Below are 20,481 nucleotides of genomic sequence, written 5' to 3' on the forward strand. Positions count from 1 at the left end.
TTTAGAGAAACACATTTGAAATATGAAAACAATTTCAAATTAATTTTTTAAACTTAAGTACCTAATTTATTAATATTAAATGTTAAATGTTAGGGAAACTATTTAATACACGCCACTGAAGACCAAAGGACTGAAAAAAATCAACAGATTCTGTCAGTCTACATAGTAATTTGGATACGCTCGGTTGCATTAGGTCCTGTCTTAAGCAAATGTTCAGATTTTTGTAAAATAGTTGGTGATTTGTGAAGTAAATCCTTGTTTAGTTTTCTCAAAACATTACAATCCAAATCTCTGCAAAACTGAAATTATTCCAGTGGTATGATGTGTGTCAAAATACCTTGCTTACAAGGCTTATCAAAGCAATGCAATTCTAAAAGTACTAACACTCGGGTGGTCTAATGAATGTCGCTGAATACCATGCTGTATTATGGTCTTCCCACTCATTTTTCCCTTTAATACAACATTTCCAGAACTCAAGCTGGGCTTCATAAAGATGACACATTCCTCATAATATACATCTTTCTATTAATATCATTACTTTCATTATGATAAATTACCAATTACTGAAATTATTTTCTAACTCATGAAAATATTAAATAATTAAATTTAAAGGTGTGCAATGCAGGGCATACCATTGTGAAACCAAGGATAAACAAATTCTTCAAAATTCTTCCACTGGCTCAGTTCTAGGACTGAATGCTAACTTCAGCTTTGCAGCTGTGCTATTCTTGCACAACAATAACAACATTTAATATTCATGGTGCAAAATTTCTTCACTCCAGAGCTTCAAAGACATTTCATAGGCAGGTACTGAGCAATGACATTTTGCTAATACCCAATTATAATAAAATACATAATTATTCCTCCATACAGATTAACAACTAGCATAAGTACAGAAATAGCTAGACGCTATTCAAAAGTACAATGATATACGCCCTAAGTGACCAAACTAAACCAAAATTAGTCAATATATAAAATAGAATGTGGTAATATTAATGCATACATTTTCAGTTTGGCAAAACAACGCACTCCTTAATATTAGAATTTCTGGTATGTTCCATTTAGTTTGATATAGTTGAATCTCTTTAGTTGGCCGTTAATTGATTCTTCGGCTTTTATGTCACCAAGTTCTAGTTTCATACAAAGTTTCCATCTCAAAGGCTTTTCACCAAAGGAAAATATAGCATTGTAAAAGTCTAACTTGTTTTCCTTCAGTAAAACCTTTAACATAGCTAATTTTAGCAAAGTGGCTTCCTTTTCTTAAAACTGTGGCCAGAAATCTCTAGCACTGCATCAGTTTAAATGCAGAGGAACACAACAATGGCTGAAGAGTTAATGTTGTGCTCTCTATATACAAACACTGATCTGGGTCCCTAAAGGGCCTTGTTTGTCCCCACGTTTCACTGATTTGCCAGTTGGCAATCTTAAGCCAGGAAACTGTCAATTTCAATTGAGCTTAGGGCTACATACACCCATTAAAGAAGTCTTGCTGGTTAAGGGGCAGCCTCTGTTTCCAAAGCATGGGAACGAGGGCTCTGCATTCCTCAGATTTGAGCTGGCAACTTACACTGACTAGAATTTTCAAGGAGCAATGAATGAGTTTAACAAAGGCGTTCTGTGGCCAGTTTCTGGCTGTCATCCATGTCAACAGTTTCTTAGGTCAGAGGTCACACTAACTACATTTATTCCCAGCAGACCATGTTCCAAACACAGGCTGCAATAAGTACAAATTCAGAATTTTTCAGTAATCCCCTGAGATATCCCTGATCTTCCACATGTTTCTGCTCAATTAAAAAAAATTCTCACTTTGCACCCTCTGCACTCGGAGAAAGGGGCCCAGTGGAAAAGGAAACATAGGATAACACACAGACAAAAACAAAAAGAGCATTCCAAATAAAGACACTGACACTAAGTGTAACATATTCTGCTCACCAGATTAACACGTCTACTGAATACTGTACATCAGATATATCAGAGGTACCTACTGTGCCTACACCTTTTACAATATGATTATGCCCTCCCAACATCCAAAAGAAATGTAGAAGCATTCCCAATTTTTGACAGCAGTTACCTGTACTAGTAAAAAGAATTGTCAAAGGGAATTCACTGGCTTATATATAGTAATGGAAAAAGCAACTTATTTATAAAATTTCCTCTCAAATATCAAAGCCAACCTTTTGTACATTTTTCATTCAGTTGTTTACATATAACATTTCACTTGGAGTATGTATGCCAACTATTGCATATTTGTTAATTGAAAACCATCACAAGACACCAGATGCTTAAATTGAGCACTGGCAAGAGCACACTGAATGTTGATAAATGCTATTTAAAGAGCCCCAAACTCCCAATCTGTTAAAATAAATGACACTAATATACACATAACACAGCTAAGCAAAATACACGTCATTCTAAATAGTGACTGATCAGAATTTTTGGAATTGCAGAACTAGGGACAGTGTAACCCTTAACATAAAAATAAACATAAACATTAAATATAGTTTCAAAAATATTTCATATTTTGAAAATCTATATTTTCAAATTCAATTGAAATTTGCCTTTCTTCACCAATTAAAATATATACAGATAATAATATCTTGCTTTAAAGAATTTTTGATTACAATTAAAATTTGAAAAATAATATGCAATTACAAATTTTACTTGAGCAGATAGAAAGAGTAATAGTGGAGCATCACACTAACACTGATCTTGTTCCAGAAACGCAATGCACAGTTGGTGTAACAATGAAAATAGTCAGGGGAATAAACTACTCAACCAGGTTGTGTCAATTTTTCCAATTTAAATGAGAAGGCTAGAACACAGAGTATTCTCAAAACTAAATATTTCAGCATTGCACAGACTGAAGTCTTGATAACTTTGGCTTTAACTTGTTTGTTCTGCACCTTTCAGATTGTAAAATCAGCCACGGTTCACCTCGAATTAAGAAGAAAATGAGCTTGACCATGAAAACAATTTTCTGGAACATACTTTATTTAAACTCTGGCATTTCAATTTCATTTTTGGACATTTCAGGGCAACAACTTGTTTTTAACATAGTCTTATAAAAAAAGTGTTGCACTTAATGGCAAATGGATTCTGTTCTGTGGCATTGCTCTACACCCCAGATTACCCAAGAGCAATGTTGAGATATTTAGCTACCCTTTAAGGCCATTTCTCAGGTAGTCCCTGTGGGACACTAGTTTAAATAGAATGAGCCTGATGTTAGTTTCTTCTCCACCGATGCTGCCAGACCTGCTGAGTTTTTCCAGGTAATTCTGTTTTTGTTTTGGATTTCCAGCATCCGCAGTAGTTTTTTGTTGTTAGTTAGAGGCTACTTGTTGGAGGAAGTCTATGTAGATTAGCACTTGCTTGTAAATCCCTGGCTCTTATTCCTGATTGGACAGCCAGATTATCAAGGTCAGGCAAATTGTTTTTTTTCTTTTGAATACATTCTTGACAATTCACAAGGGATAAATATGCTACATAAATACTTCTGTATACCCAGGCTGGGGAGAAGACGAAGTGCAGTGGGAGGGAATGAATTGCAAAACGGGGGGGCGGGGGGAGAGAAAGAGGGCACAGGATAGTGAACAGTGGAAATAAAGCACGTTAAGATGGGAGAAGCAGACCACAGCAGTGCAGTCAGAAAGCACAGCACATAGAGGTTTTTGGAACAAAGAACAGTAAGCTATGGGTGACAGGGAGCAGATCATTGGTGGGAAATCACAGATAGACCCATCAGTTTCAAGGGAGGCAGTACAGCAGAGTAGAGGAAGTGGGCAAGGCCAGGAGTGGCAGACAGCAGGTAACAGGAAGAGATAGGGGGCAATAATTTGAGTGCTGGGTTTCAAAGCACAGCATGGGAAGGGGAATAGAATAAACTAGAAAAAGATGGTCATGAAGTATAAATACGTACATGCAAACACACTACATACACAAAGACAACCAATTCAAATGAAGGCAAGATGATATAAACTCATGCAATCTGCTGAATAAGTTAAGAGTGTGTACCAGTTACTCTATATCGCATAATTATATTAAATCAATCACATAGTCAGCTACCCATATCCTGCCTTAATTATTACTTAGGATCCATTTAGAAGAGCTATACCCCCCAATTCCAATTAAGTACTGAAACCATAAGATCACTGGAGTTGAGCAGCTAAATGGTGCATGTTACTGATATGCTGCAGAGTGCTAGCTTATATGCCTACAACCATGATCCTCACTAACTGAACTCCTGAGCTCAGCTGGGCTACAAGGGCAAATAACAAGGACACTGATGAGGAAGTGAAATAATCACAGGTCAAGTCAACCTCTTGGTTGGAATAGTGTTTGCCATGGGAGGAAACAACCAAAAAGTACAAAACCCAACTAAACATGTAAAACACTGGATTCACCAATTACAAAGTAAGAGGACAGTGTTTGTCATTGCCACATAAGATGGACACTACTTTTTAAAATTCTTGTTAAAGAGCCAAGCTCCCAAAGCAACCCACAGAGAGCCACATAGTTTTTTTAGACTTGTAATAATCCAGTTAAAAAGCCAAGTTTGGAGATTAACATAAAATAATTCCCAGCATCAGTGACAGCACGTCATAGCTGATGGTTAAGCAAGAAAGTTCTCCTCAGTAAAACTACACAGGATGACAGACTAGAACAGAATGAAATGATTAAAAGGCTGAATCACCTCAACATTCTTTCATCAAAAGTAGCAGAAATGAATAAACAAGCACTGAAAAGAATAAAATGGGTGCCATTTAAATGGTATACTGTTGCTGCTGCTTTTAGATCCGATGTTAAACTTGGTGACAGTATCATGGCATGTGACTATCCTAATATTAGTTATTGGCATTTTCAAAAGAAAAAAAATAACACTTTAGCAATATTATTTGAAGTTAGATTTGTTTATATTTAACTGGGTCATGTGTGACTACATTTGACCCTGAAACAGTATGGTAAGGAAAATTTGTAATTTCTTTAAAATGTTTATGGAATCTGTAATTGCTCTTAAGAATGTTTGGAAATGACCTTTAAGAGTTTGTTTCAATTGTAATTTTCTTGAAGAAATAACACTGGTCCATATGACCTGGCAACCCTTGACCTAGAAGCAGTACCAACAGGAAGGAAGTTAAGGCAGAAGCTGTATGGCCAGGCACGAAGGAGAGCTGCAGGCGAAGGAGAGCTGCGGCAGAGGGGTGAAAAGAGAAGGCACGTTTACAAGGAGCTGTGTGTGGAATAGACTTAAACAGGACAGGCAGGCGAAGCCAAGGGAGGGAGCAGGGATTGTGAATTGGACCATTTTACTACTGCTGCTGCTTCAGTTTTGTCAGAGCTGACCAGACCAGAGTTTATTAAAGAGAACTAATAAAGAACTTTCTGGGGAATCTGTTCCCTCAAGACTGTCGTGAACCTAGCTACGGAGATTCTGCAGAAACGTGCTGTTCAGGTGACGAATAGCTCCAGGAACCTCAGATGGAACACAGCTACTGGTGAACACGACTCAAGGGCCAAATCGATTGAATGGGAAAGTGAGAGATCTTACGTACCAGAGGCTGAGTTACAGAACTTTGGAACTGCACTCGGTGCCACATTTGTGAAGAGTGATGCAGGTGCTTGCGTTTGCATAAGCCTTATCTTTGTAGTATCGGCTATTTAAGATGAAATTTACCTTTTTATTTGAAGTACCCGTGTGTAATTTACATTGGTTCTGATTCGTGTTAAAGTAAAAACTACAAATCTTGTTGATAATTTCTTTATTTGGGGGTTGTTTGGTAAATTTGGTTATTTTGGTTTATGGTTTCCCCATGGGGATTGTACACATGGCAGTAATAAGGATAACACACAATTAAATGTCAAACTTATGCTCCAAACATTTAAACACAATTGTATAGATATAAAGCACTGTTCGCTAGACAGATTGCAAACTAAAATTATACGGTGAAAGTGATAACAAATCTTTATTTTGTGCTGCAGTGAATGGTCTAACAGAATAGGAGTTATGGTCACCCTGATCTATAAAAAGCTCCTCCAATTCTTAGCAGGTGTACACTCGGGGAGTCAGCAACACACAAGGCAGAAAGGAGCACACATGAGCTCTGAGTATGGGCTCGTAGATTGAAAACCCTGCCGGATGACAGAAAGTACAAGGAGTTCCAGAAACTATCCCCCTTCTCCAGGCGCTTCAACGTCTATCTGCAGGAATTTATCAAGGCTCCTCTGACAGCACCTTCCAAACCTATGACCACTACCACCCAGAAGGACAAGGGCAGCAGATAGATGTGAACACCACCACCTGGAACTTCCCCTTCAAGTCACTTACCATCCTGACTTGGAAATATATCGCTGTTCCTTCATTGTCGCTGGGTCAAAATCCTGGAGCTCCCTTCTTAATAACACTGTGGGTGTACCTACATTACATGGACTGCAGTGGTTCAAGAAGGCGAAGCCACATCCCGTGAATGAATTAAAAGAAAATCTACACTACACTTTCGCCTTTCAAGAATGCAGATGAGCTGAGTGAACACCTCGACCTCAATCTTATACAGCCAATATTGAACATGACATGACCCAGGAAAGCATGTGAACAAGGTGCCTTCCACAAGAACACCTTACATCGAGAGTGAGGCATCACTGATGTCAGCAACGAGCTGAGAACGGACAAACACTGGTGAAATGGATACACGTAACATTGAACAGAGGCACATGATAGTGGCACCTGCGATAAATGGAGGGAGGTGATTGACTACAACACAGCTCAGCATAAAGAGGCAGCAAACACAAGAGATGTGAAATGGGTTCCATTCTATTTACAGTGGTGAAAGGTATATACATGTGGTGAACACCCATGCCACCGTTGTGTTCCTAATATTTCTTTCTCTTCCGAACCCTACCACTACATCTTGGTGCATCACCGACATCCACAGCGGAGCTGGAGGCAACCTGCTACCCCGTTGTTTGTGATGACTTTGGTGGGCGTCCTCTGGAGGGCCGAGACCTGGAGGACCCTTGCCTGCTTTGGGTCTCCTGCTTGGACAGTTGAGCTGGAGGTGATGAAGTCACGAGAAGAGTGGATTGGGATCGTCTGGACACCCCCAGAGTCACCTGGGTAGATGGCCCTGGGTGTCCAGCTGCTGGTCCTCCTCAGGATGGGTGCCTGAGAGCTCCAGGCGGACTCCTGCAGGAGAAGGGGCAGCACGAATGAGATCATGAGGGGGTGCCCTGGACCCCCTCTTGTGTAGAACACTGCTGGATGCCACCAATGCCCATAGCAATGGAGTGCAACTCTTGCAGCAGCACAGGTGCTGTGTCCAGGACCAAGGTCTCCATGGCGGCTGCCATCCCACCAGTATTGACCTCAGTGCACTGGCATGCCGGCACTATAACTACAGACTGAATGCAGACGGACTCCTCCATCGTACAATGCAATCTGTGGACTGTAGCTAAGAAACCTTCCTGATATTCCCAATTGATTTAGGACCGAATCCAGAGGCTCGTCATCTGACACAGACTCAGTAGAATCCTGGCCTCCGGCAGACTTCCAAGTGCTGACGACTTTGGATGCCCCTGTCTCCACCTACTGTGGACCAGACTGTGCGTTGTGTTCACCGTTTGTGACCCCGAGCTTGCTCCAGAACTAGGCCCCCACCAAGGTGTGTGTCTGTGTCTCTGAACTGGTGGAAGGTGTGGGTGAGCACTGTGGTGGATCTTCTCCATGACTCTGTTCAGCATCCTCATCCAAGGTGTCCTCAGGACTTGAGATGAGCGACTGGCTCAAGGTCTCCAAGGCACTTCCCAGAGGTGCCTATAAAAGAGAGTAAGGAAGTTAGTGCGTGGCAAGCAATTCGAATACAGGACAATGGACTCACAGATTCATTGTCTAAGGGATCAGCTGGTGCAGGATCCTCACTTGGGTGTGCACCACTGACCTCACCGTCACCACAAATGGTCCCAGTGTTCTCCAGCGAGTTCAGTAGCTTGCTCCTCAAAGAAGGGAGGGACTTTATTTTGGCCATACCACCACTGGTCTGGGACCTCTCCCTCCTATTGTGGGCAAGATGGTCCTGCATAAAGACAGATGGGGAGTGTGAAAGCAGGACCATGCCAAGGCAGAGGATAAGGATGCCTGCCTTGTTTGGGTGGTAAGTGGAGCCATCTAGGGGATGAGCCCAGAAGGAGATGTGGAGATGTGTGTGAGAAAGAGCATGGACTTGAGCTGGCAGTGTATGAGATCCCTGTGGAATGTCATCCTGCGAACGTCTGATGGGCTTGTGAGTGTGAGAGTTGAGTGTAATAAGCTGGTTGGCTTACCCTGGTAGAACGAATAACATCATTTAAATATGGGCCCGGAGCGATGATCTGCTGAGGTCACCATGGGGCGGGCAATTCAAAGGCCACCGGCCTGCAATACAACATGTTTCCTGCTGATGCATATTTAATGAGGTGGGAAGCAGACAATATAGCACAAAAACATTGCGGCCGGTGGGAAAAGCGGCAATTTTCCCACTCACCAGCACATTTAGTGTGCGAAGGGAAAAGTCCTGCCCAATGTGTTCCATAAAACATCACATGTTCATTGTTCTCATAATACATATATATTTAAAAAATCATATGCTTTCACTGTAGTGCTGCTAGGTCATAAACTGCAGATTACTAACTTGTGTCTGATTTGATTACAGCCTAAATCGTTAAACCTACTGAAAATTCACTTCAATTGTAAATCATTGTATATATGCTCGCTGATCTCTCATGATGACATTCATATGTAGTTTAAGGCTCAGAGTGCATTTGTGATAGCTCATGCAGTCCCTTGTCCAAGCTGCGGACAGGACCTCAACATAAAAAAAAATCTAGCAGCACTGCAGGACACCAAGGAGCAGGGACATAACTTTCAAATAAAATCATATAGCCTTCAAGCATAGTAGCAGTTTACCCAATCAGCTGCACCAGGGAAATAACAAACCGTGGTGACATCTGTTCTGAAAGACTATTTTCTTCCCTGGACATGATTTCCAATTATAAGACTACATCCAGCAAACAGTGGGTTAAATGCCAGCTTTTCATCATTAGGACCAAGATTTGAATCCAGCCCACACCGATGAAATAATATTTTTTTCTGTTGGCTAATTGCAAGGGTCCAATGTGAAATGCATTTGGGCAATCTTAAGCATTGTTTGTGGTGGAATTGGGCCCATACCTCAAATTCGTCAATATACGGAAAATGAAAAAAAAGACACTCACCCTGTTGCCATCCAAGCATGATGAAGAATATGATTTATATTTCAAGTTTAGTATTATGAACATGCATAAGACAGATACAAAAAAGTTTTAATATTTCAAGTAAGTGTTATTTATGAATGCATTCTTCCATCTATGAAAGATGATGGACACGCAGCAAACAATCCATTTCAAGATTGAAGAGCCCAATCCTTGAGTGGCAGCTTCTGCCATGTGCCACACATGACGCTGTAGGTTGTTGTTTTCGCCATTGGCATGTTGCCACTGGTCATCACGGTAGTGCCATGCCAGCCTACAGAAGGCGTTACCATCTTCCTCTGTCATCAGCTAGTAACTCCCAGGTGTGGTAATCCATATATAGAGCCTTCATGCCATGCTTGCAAGTCTCCTTGAAGCGGAACTTTGGGGATCCTTCTGGTCATGAGACTCCGGTTACCTCATCATACAGATAGTCCTCGGGTATGCAACCATCTTCCAACCTGTGGACGTGTCTGAGCCAATAAGGCTACCTCTGTTTGATGAATGCTAACAAACTTGGGAGTTCTACCTTTTAGAGGACCGCCTCATTCGTAATTCTGTCTTGCAAGGATATATCCTTACACGCCACAGACAGCGAAGATGGAAATTGTTAAGCTGCTTTTCTTGTAAGCTGTATTCGTTCATATTTCACAGCCATACAAGGTACTGAGAACACAAGCCTCATAACTATCAGCTTGATCCTAAAGGTTAGCTTGATTATTCCATACCCTTTTGTGAATCGGCCAAAAGTGGTTTCTGCTTTCCCTGCGCATGCAGGAGGCTCAAGGGGCCAAACGGCCTACTCCTGCTCCTACTGCGTATGTTCATATGTTCATTTATCAAGTTCTAAACCAAGGGACAGACTGTCTGTCATCAGGGACACGAAGTAGCAGAATTTGCTAACCGCTTCCAGTGAGGTGCTATTTAGTGTGATTAGGGACAGAGATGCAACACCTTGTCCCATGATCACAGTTTTCTTGATGCTTATGGTCTGAGAGAAAAAGTTACAGACATGGGAGAGACAGCTTATGAGTCTTTGTAACTGAGTTTCCATGTGGGCGACTAGCACAGATCATCAGCGTAGAGTTCCCTGATCAGGATGTGATGGGTTTTGTCTTCACTTTCAGTCTTGATAGATTGTAGAGACTACAGTCTGACCTAGAATGCAAGTAGCCTCTTTCCATATCTGCAGGGAAAGCAAAGATCAGGAACATGGAGAAGATGATGCCAAACAGAGTGGGAGCGAGGTCACAGCCCTGTTTCACTCCATTCTTCATTCAAAAACTGTCACTGGTGGAGCCATCAACTAGACCTGGTCATCTCGAGAAGGCGCGATCTACCCACTGTTCTCCACACCCAGGCTTCCATAGTGCAGATTGCGACACCGACCGCTCTCCTGCCAGCAGAGTGAAGGTACACCCCTGAAAATTTCAGGGTTCCAAACACAATAACCCACAACTCATCAACATCCCTTGCACAAGTGATGAGGTTAAATACCAGCACTTCATACTGTTGCTAAACAATTGCTACCCACCAAAGGTGTAATAGGAAGTGCAGATCCTAGTTTCAATTAAGTTTGGAAGTCACTAAGTTCGATCATCTATGAAGCAGTAGAAGAATCATTTGGTAAAGGCAGAACCTGCAACAAGGACTGGTTGAGACCTACTTAAGTGTTATTGATTCATTTATATATTTAAGCGAGGCAGAAATCAAAATGGTGCCTGAAAACAGGTTGAAAAATAAAACAGCTGAGAGATAGGAGATACAAATATTCATACATATATACACATACTGCTGTTACTAGATAACAGTTAGAGCAGCTTAATTGATCGGCTTTATGTAATTCCTTGTTTTTCATTAATAGCTTTTTAAAAGGGACTATATTTGAGCAAAATGGAAGTTAACAGAAAGCAGTTACTTGAGTCAATCAGAAAAGCTTTCCAATTTATTCATCCCATAGACTCTTACATTATAATGTACACATTTAATGTATAGCACATACTCTTTTTAATTTTACCAATAGGTATGCACGCCGTGACAAAAAGCTGATTTAGTTATATTGGGTGAATAGCCCATGTACGGCAGGTGTCATTTAGCTGCTCTGCACTTGAAATTAGAAGTATACATTAAAGATTAAATATTTAAACAGACTGGGCTGAGAATCAATTACTCATTAAAAGTTTTCTGCACAGTGTGAGAAGGCTATAAGGACAACAATTAGGGCTTTAGAATACAGATCTAGGACCGATGAGTAGAAAACAAAGAAAGCTGTGCTTATGGAATATACGGCTCTTAAACATTCACACTGAGTATTCATGTTCAGTTTTGGTTCCTGTACATCATGAATAATATTGAAATTCCGGAGAAGGTACAGAGCACGGTAACCAAGATTGTACCAAATCTTTGAGTTCTTAAGCTATAAGGATAGGGCCAAGAAAAATATCTTTTTACTTTGGAAAAAAAATACCATTTAGAGGAGCTGTGATTGAGTTTTTTTTTAAATAATGATGCGATTCAATACAGCATGTTTAGAAATGGATAGGCAGTACCTTCTTAGAAGTCGTACTTGTAAATCAAGTTGATTTCTTTGTTAAGAACTACATTCACTGTAGAATTGATGGTGGCAGTTTTATTCTATTTTCATTTGTTTATCTTTTAGCTTGTACCAAATGTCACGTTAGATAATGCCTTGGCCTCTCTACATAGTGATACTCAATAATCACTGAAGGAATGGTAATTGTGATATAATTAATACAAGTTCAGAATGTGATAATCTAACTAACCAAAAGCAGTACTACTATTAATCAGACATTAGTCTAGAGTCATTTACCTTTACATTCAGATTGCAAAAATACCTCACATTTTATGTAACTAACTTTTGGCAATTACAAATGTTGCCACAAACAAATATATTCTTATAAAAGAATGCATTCAAAAAATTGTGATGTTGCAGCAGTTATAGAACTTAGAAAACTAATTTGAACTACTGCTAAATGTTAAACTTTCAGAATCTCTTTTTGATAATCAGTTTCATAAAATAAAATCAACCAGATAGTTGACAGTAGGTCTTGTAGGAACCAATATTGCAAATTTCAACAGTTTAATTATTTCAATGGCAGCTTGATTCTGTAAATGTCTTCAATACTACACTAAGTTTTACGTGTTATACATAGAGCTTTAAAGCTTGCTCTTTACTTGTTTCAAATTCAAAGCGTTATAACTTTGCTGAAATCTTTACTTAATTACATCTGTTTCATGTCAATTTTGTCCAAAGAATGCAATGCTGCAATAAAAGATAACACTGCAAGTTGGAATATAGGTCTGTTATACAGAATACATATTGCTTCAATCTAAGTATAGATCAGAGCCTGTCAGCAGTTAAATCAACAAAATAGGGCATAATTACACAAATTAATATAGAAGACAATGTCCTTTTAATTTTTCAGTTTACTCTAGGTAAACTGGTTCAGTAAAGTGTATTGCAAAATTAAACAGTACCAAGAAGCCTGTGTTATTTGTTTTAAAATAGGGCCATTGCCCAAAACAAAATTTAAAACTACTATAACATGAAAGAACCTTATAATCACAGAGGGTCCTTGTCCCCAAAACAATGCAGTTAGGACTGACCCCTTAGTACAATGACCTGTTGGGAAAGGATACGAGAATCATGTTTGTCAGCTAAAATGTGATGTTTGTCACAAACCAGAAGCTAATGTTAAGATCCATGGCTGTATATACCCTTTGCTGTCTCACCTTAGGATACAGAAGCAAGTTTTGGCCCCAGAAGATAAGCGACAAAATCCAAACCTCTGCTTGCTGTCAATGTCAGTGAGTACAAACGTAAAGTTCTGGCCAACTTGGCTGACTGTAAGGCTGTAAAAGAGAACAAAGCAGAAGTGTATTTTCAACTGACCATAAGATAAAGACGTCTAATCAAATCATGTCATTGAACCAACATAGCTGAACTCCACTCACGAGATTTTCCGGAAAAAAACTTTTAAAAGTAATGCTATCGGAAATGTACAAATGTTTCAATTTTCAACATAATTATATTAATTATACAGTGGAGTTGGTGGAAAACAGGAACTCCATAAAAATTATTTTTATCAACTTCTTTCAACAGTCACTATCACAAAAACAGATTATCTGGTCATTACTACACTACTGTTTGTAGGAGCCTGCTACGTGCAAATTGGCTGCCGCCTTTCCCACAATGAACAATGACTACACTTCAAAAAATATTTCATTGGCTGTAAAACACTTAGAAATGTTCGGTGCTCATAAAAAGTGCTATATTATTTGCAAGTGTTTCTTTCTCTCTTTAATGGCAGTTCACAATGAGGTCACTGATGCCTCATCCTCTAATCAAATATTTTTTGTATTAAAACCAACTTCCTTGGGTTTTTTTAACCCTACTTTATTTTTCTTTCTTTACATTTCTCCATTGCACTCTCTGGTTGATTGCATCTTTATCCCTCTATTGATACTTTTTCCGTCTTTATTGGTTCTGCTTTATGCCTGTAGCCCATCTCTGCTCTAAACGTTCTCTGGCTTTATCTCTAATTTCAGCTCTCTGTTTTTGTATCATTATTACATCCAAAGTCAGTCCCTCAACTTTCAACGTTATGCACCTTGGGTCAAGCTGTCAGATGCCACATGCATACTGCTGCCAGTGTGGTGCAACATCAATGCTGCAAACACATATAAAAATTAGTCTTCAGCTATATTGGAAATGACAGAAAACTTCGAAAGTCAAAACAAACATTCTTGTCTCTCTTTGCTAAATGCCAAGGTTATTTCAAATAATTACAACACAGGAATACATTGTAGGCCTAAAATAATTTTGAGTTAGTCATATATCTGTAATTCATACCTGATCACGAGAGTATCTTAAGTTCACTTTCCGATGCTAGTTATACGGGCCATAATTTAAATCTAATTTAGCTTCCAAACTTTTCAATCAGTTTATCACACCAAAGCAGATGATGAGATAATTAAAAAGAGGAATTAGAACCAACTGTCCAAATTGTATTGAAAGCACAGAAAGCACAACTCTGGGCTGTGCCTTATTCTAGATTAAAGGGGGTTAATTTATTTTTTTATTCATTCATGGGATGTGGGCATCAGCAGCAAAGCCAACATTTATTACCTATCTCTAACTGCCCTCAAGAATGTGGTGGTGAGATGCAGTGCTGTGAGGGAGGGAGTTCCAGGATTTTGACAACGAAGAAACAGTGATATTTTTCCAAGTCAGCATGGTGGGGAACTTGGAGGGGTATTTTCATGTGGTGGTGTTCCCCTGTGCCTGCTGCCCCTTGTCCTTCTAGGTAGTAATTGTGTGTCTGGGGTGGAATGTTGAAGAAACCTTGGCAAGGTGGATTACAAATTATAACACAAGAATATGTGGTCAACATATATTAGCAAGTTGGTGCAGACCTAATAAATTACTGTTAAGGTAAAACGGAAAATGGTCAAATATATGTTCAAATTCTGAAAAGAGAAGCACATTTTGAAAAGTATCTTCCAGATTAGTCGACTTAAAGTAGGCCACTGTGCAGAATTAAATATAAAAGCAGACGAGTACAACGTGGGCAAGTGTGAGTTCATGCACTTTGGCAGGAAGAATAGAGGCATAGACTATTTTCTAAATGGGGAGAGAATTCAGAAATCTGGAGTGCAAAGGGACGTGGGAGTCCTAGTCCAGGATTCTCTTAAGGTTAATTTGCAGGTTGACACGGTAGTTAGGAAAGCAAATGCAATGTTGGCATTTATTTCAAGAGGACTAGAATATAAAAGCAGGGTTGTGCTGCTGAGGCTTTATAAGGCTCTGGTCAGACCACATTTAGAATATTGTGAGCAATTTTGGGCCCCGTATCTCAGGAAGGATGTTCTGGCCCTGGAGAGGGTCAAGAGGAGGTTCACGAGAATGATCCCAGGAATGAAAGGCTTAACATATGAGGAACGTTTGAGGACTCTGGGTCTATACTCGATGGAGTTTAGAAGGATATGGGGGGATCGGATTGAAATTTACAGAATACTGAAAGGCCTGGATAGAGTGGACGTGGGGAAGATGTTTCCATTAGTAGGAGAGACTAGGACCCGAGGGCACAGCCTCAGAGTAAAGGGAAGACCTTTTAGAACAGAGATGAGGAGAAACTTCTTTAGCCAGAGAGTGGTGAATCTATGAAATTCATTGCCACAGAAGGCTGTGGAGGCCAGGTCATTGAGTGTATTTAAGACCAGATAGATAGGTTCTTGCTTGGTAAGGGGATCAAAGGTTACGGGGAGAAGGCGGGAGAATGGGGTTGAGAAACTTATCAGCCAGGATTGAATGGCGGAGCAGACTCGATGGGCCGAATGGCCTAATTTCTGCTCCTATGTCTTATGGTCTTATTTTCATTGTCAAAAGCACAAATAACTGTTTGCATTTGATTTTGCCAATTTACCCCATAAAAGCTATAAAAAATAGAATAAAAAACTAAGAGCACTTTGAAGAAAGAGTGAAGTAGAAAACAAAATAAAAAATTGCCTATAACAGTGAACATAAGTGACATTATATTGAAAGTGTGAACATTCGTCTAGTGGGGATGAATCTCACAGCAAAAGTACAACTTTGTTATGTCACCCCTGTATTCATTGACCTACATTGTCTCCCAGTTCCCCAACGCTTCCAATGAAAAATTCTCATCCTCGTAATTAAAGCTCTTGAGGACATCAACCCTCCCTATGTTCATAAGCTCCTTCAGTTCTAGAGACACTACTCCTCCCCTCTCTCCCTCAAATTGCCATTCATCTGACTCTTGCCTTTCTGTGCACTCTTTCCCTTTACTCTACTTGTCTTTCCACCTACGTCTCTCCTTCAATATCATCCTTAAAACCCATCTCTTTGAACAAGGTTTTAACAACCCCTGCTAATATTTTCTTCTTTGGCCCTACATCCATTTTTGTTTTGACACTAGGGTATTTTTTTCTACATTAAAGATTCTATATCAATGTAATTGCTGCATTGTTTTGGTGACAGGTTGGGGTGGGGAGCTTGGAGTGATATAAAATAGGGAAAGAGACAATTAATATTTAAATATACAAGCTCCTCCAAGGGAGGTACTAAAGTGGTTCAATAAAAAGGTCTATTATGTACTGCAAGAACATCAAAATCTATTTTTTTTTGCCAAAGAACAAATTCAAATAATGATCAAGACCAAAGATCTGATAAATCAATGGCAAAACATCTAATGGAAATACTTAAAAGAATTTGTGGAGCTATATTTTCATCACTCTTGTGGCAATAGGAACAATGGCAGTGCCAACATCCAACCACAGAAAAGCAATATCAGAATGTAATATTGCTCAAAGTTTACATGACTTGTCAGAGAGGTACAATGCAAGGTATAATGGGAAACTTAGACTTCATTTTTTTTAAGTTGGAGTGGATTTAACATCATGGATAAAAATTGTGCATGATAAAATATAACCCTTATTTTTCTTGCAGAGACAGGCTGGTGCTTTCCAAATGCTATTAAAACATCTCTTTTGAAAGGAAATACAGTGTTATGACACAGCAGTTGTTAAAGGCCGAGTTATTTAAAATCCCAGAGGGATCTTTAAACAACCGTCACAACCTATATTTTCAACTGGTATGTTTTGAGTTGCAGCTCCAAATTCAGGAATAAGACCACCGGTTCTTGAGAGGTTTTATATCAAACTAAATTAGACATTTATTAATTTACAACAAATTAAACACATACACATGGCTACAAATTACTATCATAACTTGTAACAAATTCCCAAATTAATCTCCACTAAGGCAACAATAACCAATAGACTTAAACAGACACCAGGCAAAGCATTTTCACCTTACAAATTCAAAATGAGGTTCCTTTGAAGACAGTTGTAGGCTTACAGGCTTAGATCTTACATGCCTCTGACCTGCACACACAAACTCCTCTCAGGTTATACCTAGCCTTCCCTTTGAATGCAAATTCTCATGGTATCAACAGGTCCTTTGAACCCCTTTCATTGTACCAATTTTATTAGTAATATAAACATTGCTTGGTATCTCCTAGCTAGGTGCACGATTTCACTCCAACTCTTGAAAGATCAATTCAACAAAATGCAAAGGCACCCTCTACCTACTGTTTACATCGCAATACTACTATACATCAAAGCACCCAGGCTAGCTGGTTTTACTCCAATTAAAACACACACACAGACTAAACCTTCTTTTAAAAAAATAATTTCCAATAACATTATATACATTAATATCTCTTCACGACATCCCCCTTCCTATTGAAAAATGAACCGTCATAATTCTAAAAGACGGCTTCATTTTTTTAACCCATCTAACACTATCTCCTACACTTATTACCCTATTACATTACCAGAGGCATGTATTAACATAATATAATATACATACACAAGTCCTTGGTATCAACAGAAATCACTCCAGTTTTTTTAAATGTCCAATTTGCCTTTAAGCTTCAAACTCTTGATAACGCGTCTGCGAACAGATTTTCTCTCCCAGCAATATGTATAATCCGTAGATTAAATGGCTGTAATAATAGACTCCATCTGAAAAAGTCTTCCACTTTTGTCTCGGAATTTGTCCAAAAACTTCAAAGGGTTATGGTCTGCATAAACGATTGTTTCTGATGAATTGTTTGCAACATAAATTTCAAAATGCTGCAATGCTAACACCAAACCCAAAGTCTCTTTTTCGATCGTTGACTATCTTCTCTGTTGTACATTCAGCTTCTATGAAAAATGCCCTATCGGTTTTTCAATTCCAGTATCGTCATCTTGTAACAGTACAGCCCCAATGTCTATGTCGCCTGCGTCAACGGCCAACTTGAATTGCTTGGCATAACTGGGTACTACCAAAACTGGTGTCGTAGTTAATACAGTTTTCAAACTATCAAATGACTTCTGACACTCAAGTGTTCATTGAGACTTCTTGTTCTTTTTTAACAGTTCAGTCTGTGGAGCAACCACACTGCTAAAATTTGGTACCAATTTCCAGTAAAACTCACTCATGCCCAGAAATCTCAAAACTTTTTGTTTTGCTGTAGGCACTGTGAAATCCACAAAAGCCTTGACTTTTGCATCTCTCGGAACCACCTTACCACGTCCAATGGTATGGCCTCGATACATAACTTGTGCTTTTGCAAAATCACTTTTAGCCAAGTTCATCACCAAATTAGCTTCTTGTAGTCAAGTAATTAATTCTTCCAGATGTTAAGTGCTCCTCCCACGTCTGACTGAAAACTATTAAATCATCAACATAAACAGCACAATTGCTTAGGCCTGCAATTACTTTATTTGTCAGTCTTTGAAATGTCGCAGGTGCATTCATCATGCCAAATGGCAAGACTTTCAACTGATATAGTCCACTTGGCATTACAAAAGCCAATATCTCCTTTGCTCTCTCCGACAACGGTACCAGCCAATATCATTTTAGCAAGTCAATCTTTGTGATAAATTTTGATTTCTGAATGCAATCTGCCAATCGTGGTACAAGAAATGAATCCGCCTTTGTCACTGCATTCACCTTTCGATAGTCTACACACAGTCTTTGTGTTCCATCCGGTTTCGGTACCAGCACAATAGGCGAACTCCAGTTACTACAACTAGACTCAATAGTATCATTTTGAAGCAGGAAATCAATTTCATTTTGTACTTGTGATAACTTTGCCAGATTTAATCTATATGGATGTTGCCTTATTGAAGATGAAACCTGTAGCGAGATATCATGCATAGCTAAATCTGTCTTCCCCAACTTATTTCCACCAATAGGTTTGTGTGACTGCAATAGCTTTTCCAAATCACTTTGACACTTGTCTGGAAGGTAACTTAATATTAAATTTACATTTTCAAGCATCCCTTCATTATCCAATTTGATCAGAGGAAAATCAATTTCAGAGTCCTGCACTTCTACCTCTTTCTCATCATCCACCATCATTAATACCTCTTTTTGTTCCTCTTCCCTGTCAAAGTACTTTTTAAGCATATTTGCATGACACGCCCTCTGCTTCTTTCTTCTATCTGGAGTATTTATTAAATAATCTACTTCACTCAATTTCTTTTCAACCCTGTAAGGCCCACTAAATCTTACATTTAATGAATCATTGAGTACTGGTAACAAAACTAGTACTTTCTCTCCAGAAACAAAGGCTGCAAGTTTTAGCTTTCTTATCTACCTTCACTTTCATCACTTGCTGTGATGTCTTTAAGTGTTCCCCAGACAACTCACATGCTTTGTTCAATCTTTCCCTGAAATTTGATATGTAATCTAGGAGAATAGTTTCTGAATTTTGACCCACCAATTTCTCATGTATCAATTTCAGTGGTCCCCTTACCCCATGACCATAAACTAGTTCAAAAGGGCTAAAACCAGTCAATGCATTAGGAGCATCTCTAATAGCAAATAACAAAAATGGAATTCCTGTATCCTAATCCTATGGGTAATCCTGACAGTATGTTCTCATCATAGTTTTTAAAGTTTGATGCCATCTTTCCAAAGCTCCGGATGATAAGCTGTTGACTTATACTGTTTTATCCCCAAACTGTTCATTATTTCCTTAAACAGCTGTGACATGAAATTTGACCCCTGATCTGATTGTATTTCTTTACCATATCTTGTAAAAAATTTAGTTAACTCCTCCACAATCATCTTAGTTGTAATATTTCTTAAAGGTATCGCTTCGGGAAACCTGGTAGACACATCCATTGTCAGTAAATACTGATTTCCACTTTTAGTCTTAGGGAGGGTAAAAGGTTCTTCAAATGCTAGTATTGGGATTAAAGGCGCTGGCTTAATCACTGCTTATGGTTTTCCTGTTATTTGTCATGAATTACAGGTTCCACAGAATTGACTACATCCCTATGCAATCCTGGCCAAAAATTATACCTCTATCTTTTCCTGTCTTTTCCCAATTCCTAAATGCTCCCCCCCTCACCATTGCAATTTCACATGTAATCCCTAATGGGATAACAATCTGATGCACCTCCCTCCAACTTTCATTTGTTGAGACATGATCCGACCTCCATTTTCTCATCAAAATATCTCCCTTAAGGTAATAACATGCTGGAATACATTTTGCTTCTGTCTGAGTAAGCTTTCTGATATTCTGAGTAAGCTTTCGGATATAACTGTTTTAATTGCAAATCATTTTTCTGTAACTCCACCAACCTCCTTGAGTTAAAACACTTCAACTGAATTGTCCTGTATTC

The 20,481-nt window shown here is 39.1% G+C and overlaps 1 protein-coding gene across 12 annotated transcripts in view; it reads right to left on the reverse strand.

The window, feature by feature from the left end:
* Positions 1-20,481, reverse strand: part of LOC144685412 (DENN domain-containing protein 1A-like) — a 604,549-nt gene that overhangs the window by 338,721 nt on the left and 245,347 nt on the right. For all 12 annotated transcript variants that reach the window (XM_078549861.1, XM_078549856.1, XM_078549859.1 and 9 more), the window contains one exon: positions 13,009-13,128. In XM_078549861.1, the coding sequence (XP_078405987.1) occupies positions 13,009-13,128 (120 nt within the window). The remainder of the gene's footprint in view (positions 1-13,008; positions 13,129-20,481) is intronic.

This window comes from Cetorhinus maximus, chromosome 10 (genome assembly GCF_964194155.1).
Source record: "Cetorhinus maximus chromosome 10, sCetMax3.hap1.1, whole genome shotgun sequence".
Taxonomy (NCBI): Eukaryota; Metazoa; Chordata; class Chondrichthyes; order Lamniformes; family Cetorhinidae; genus Cetorhinus; species Cetorhinus maximus.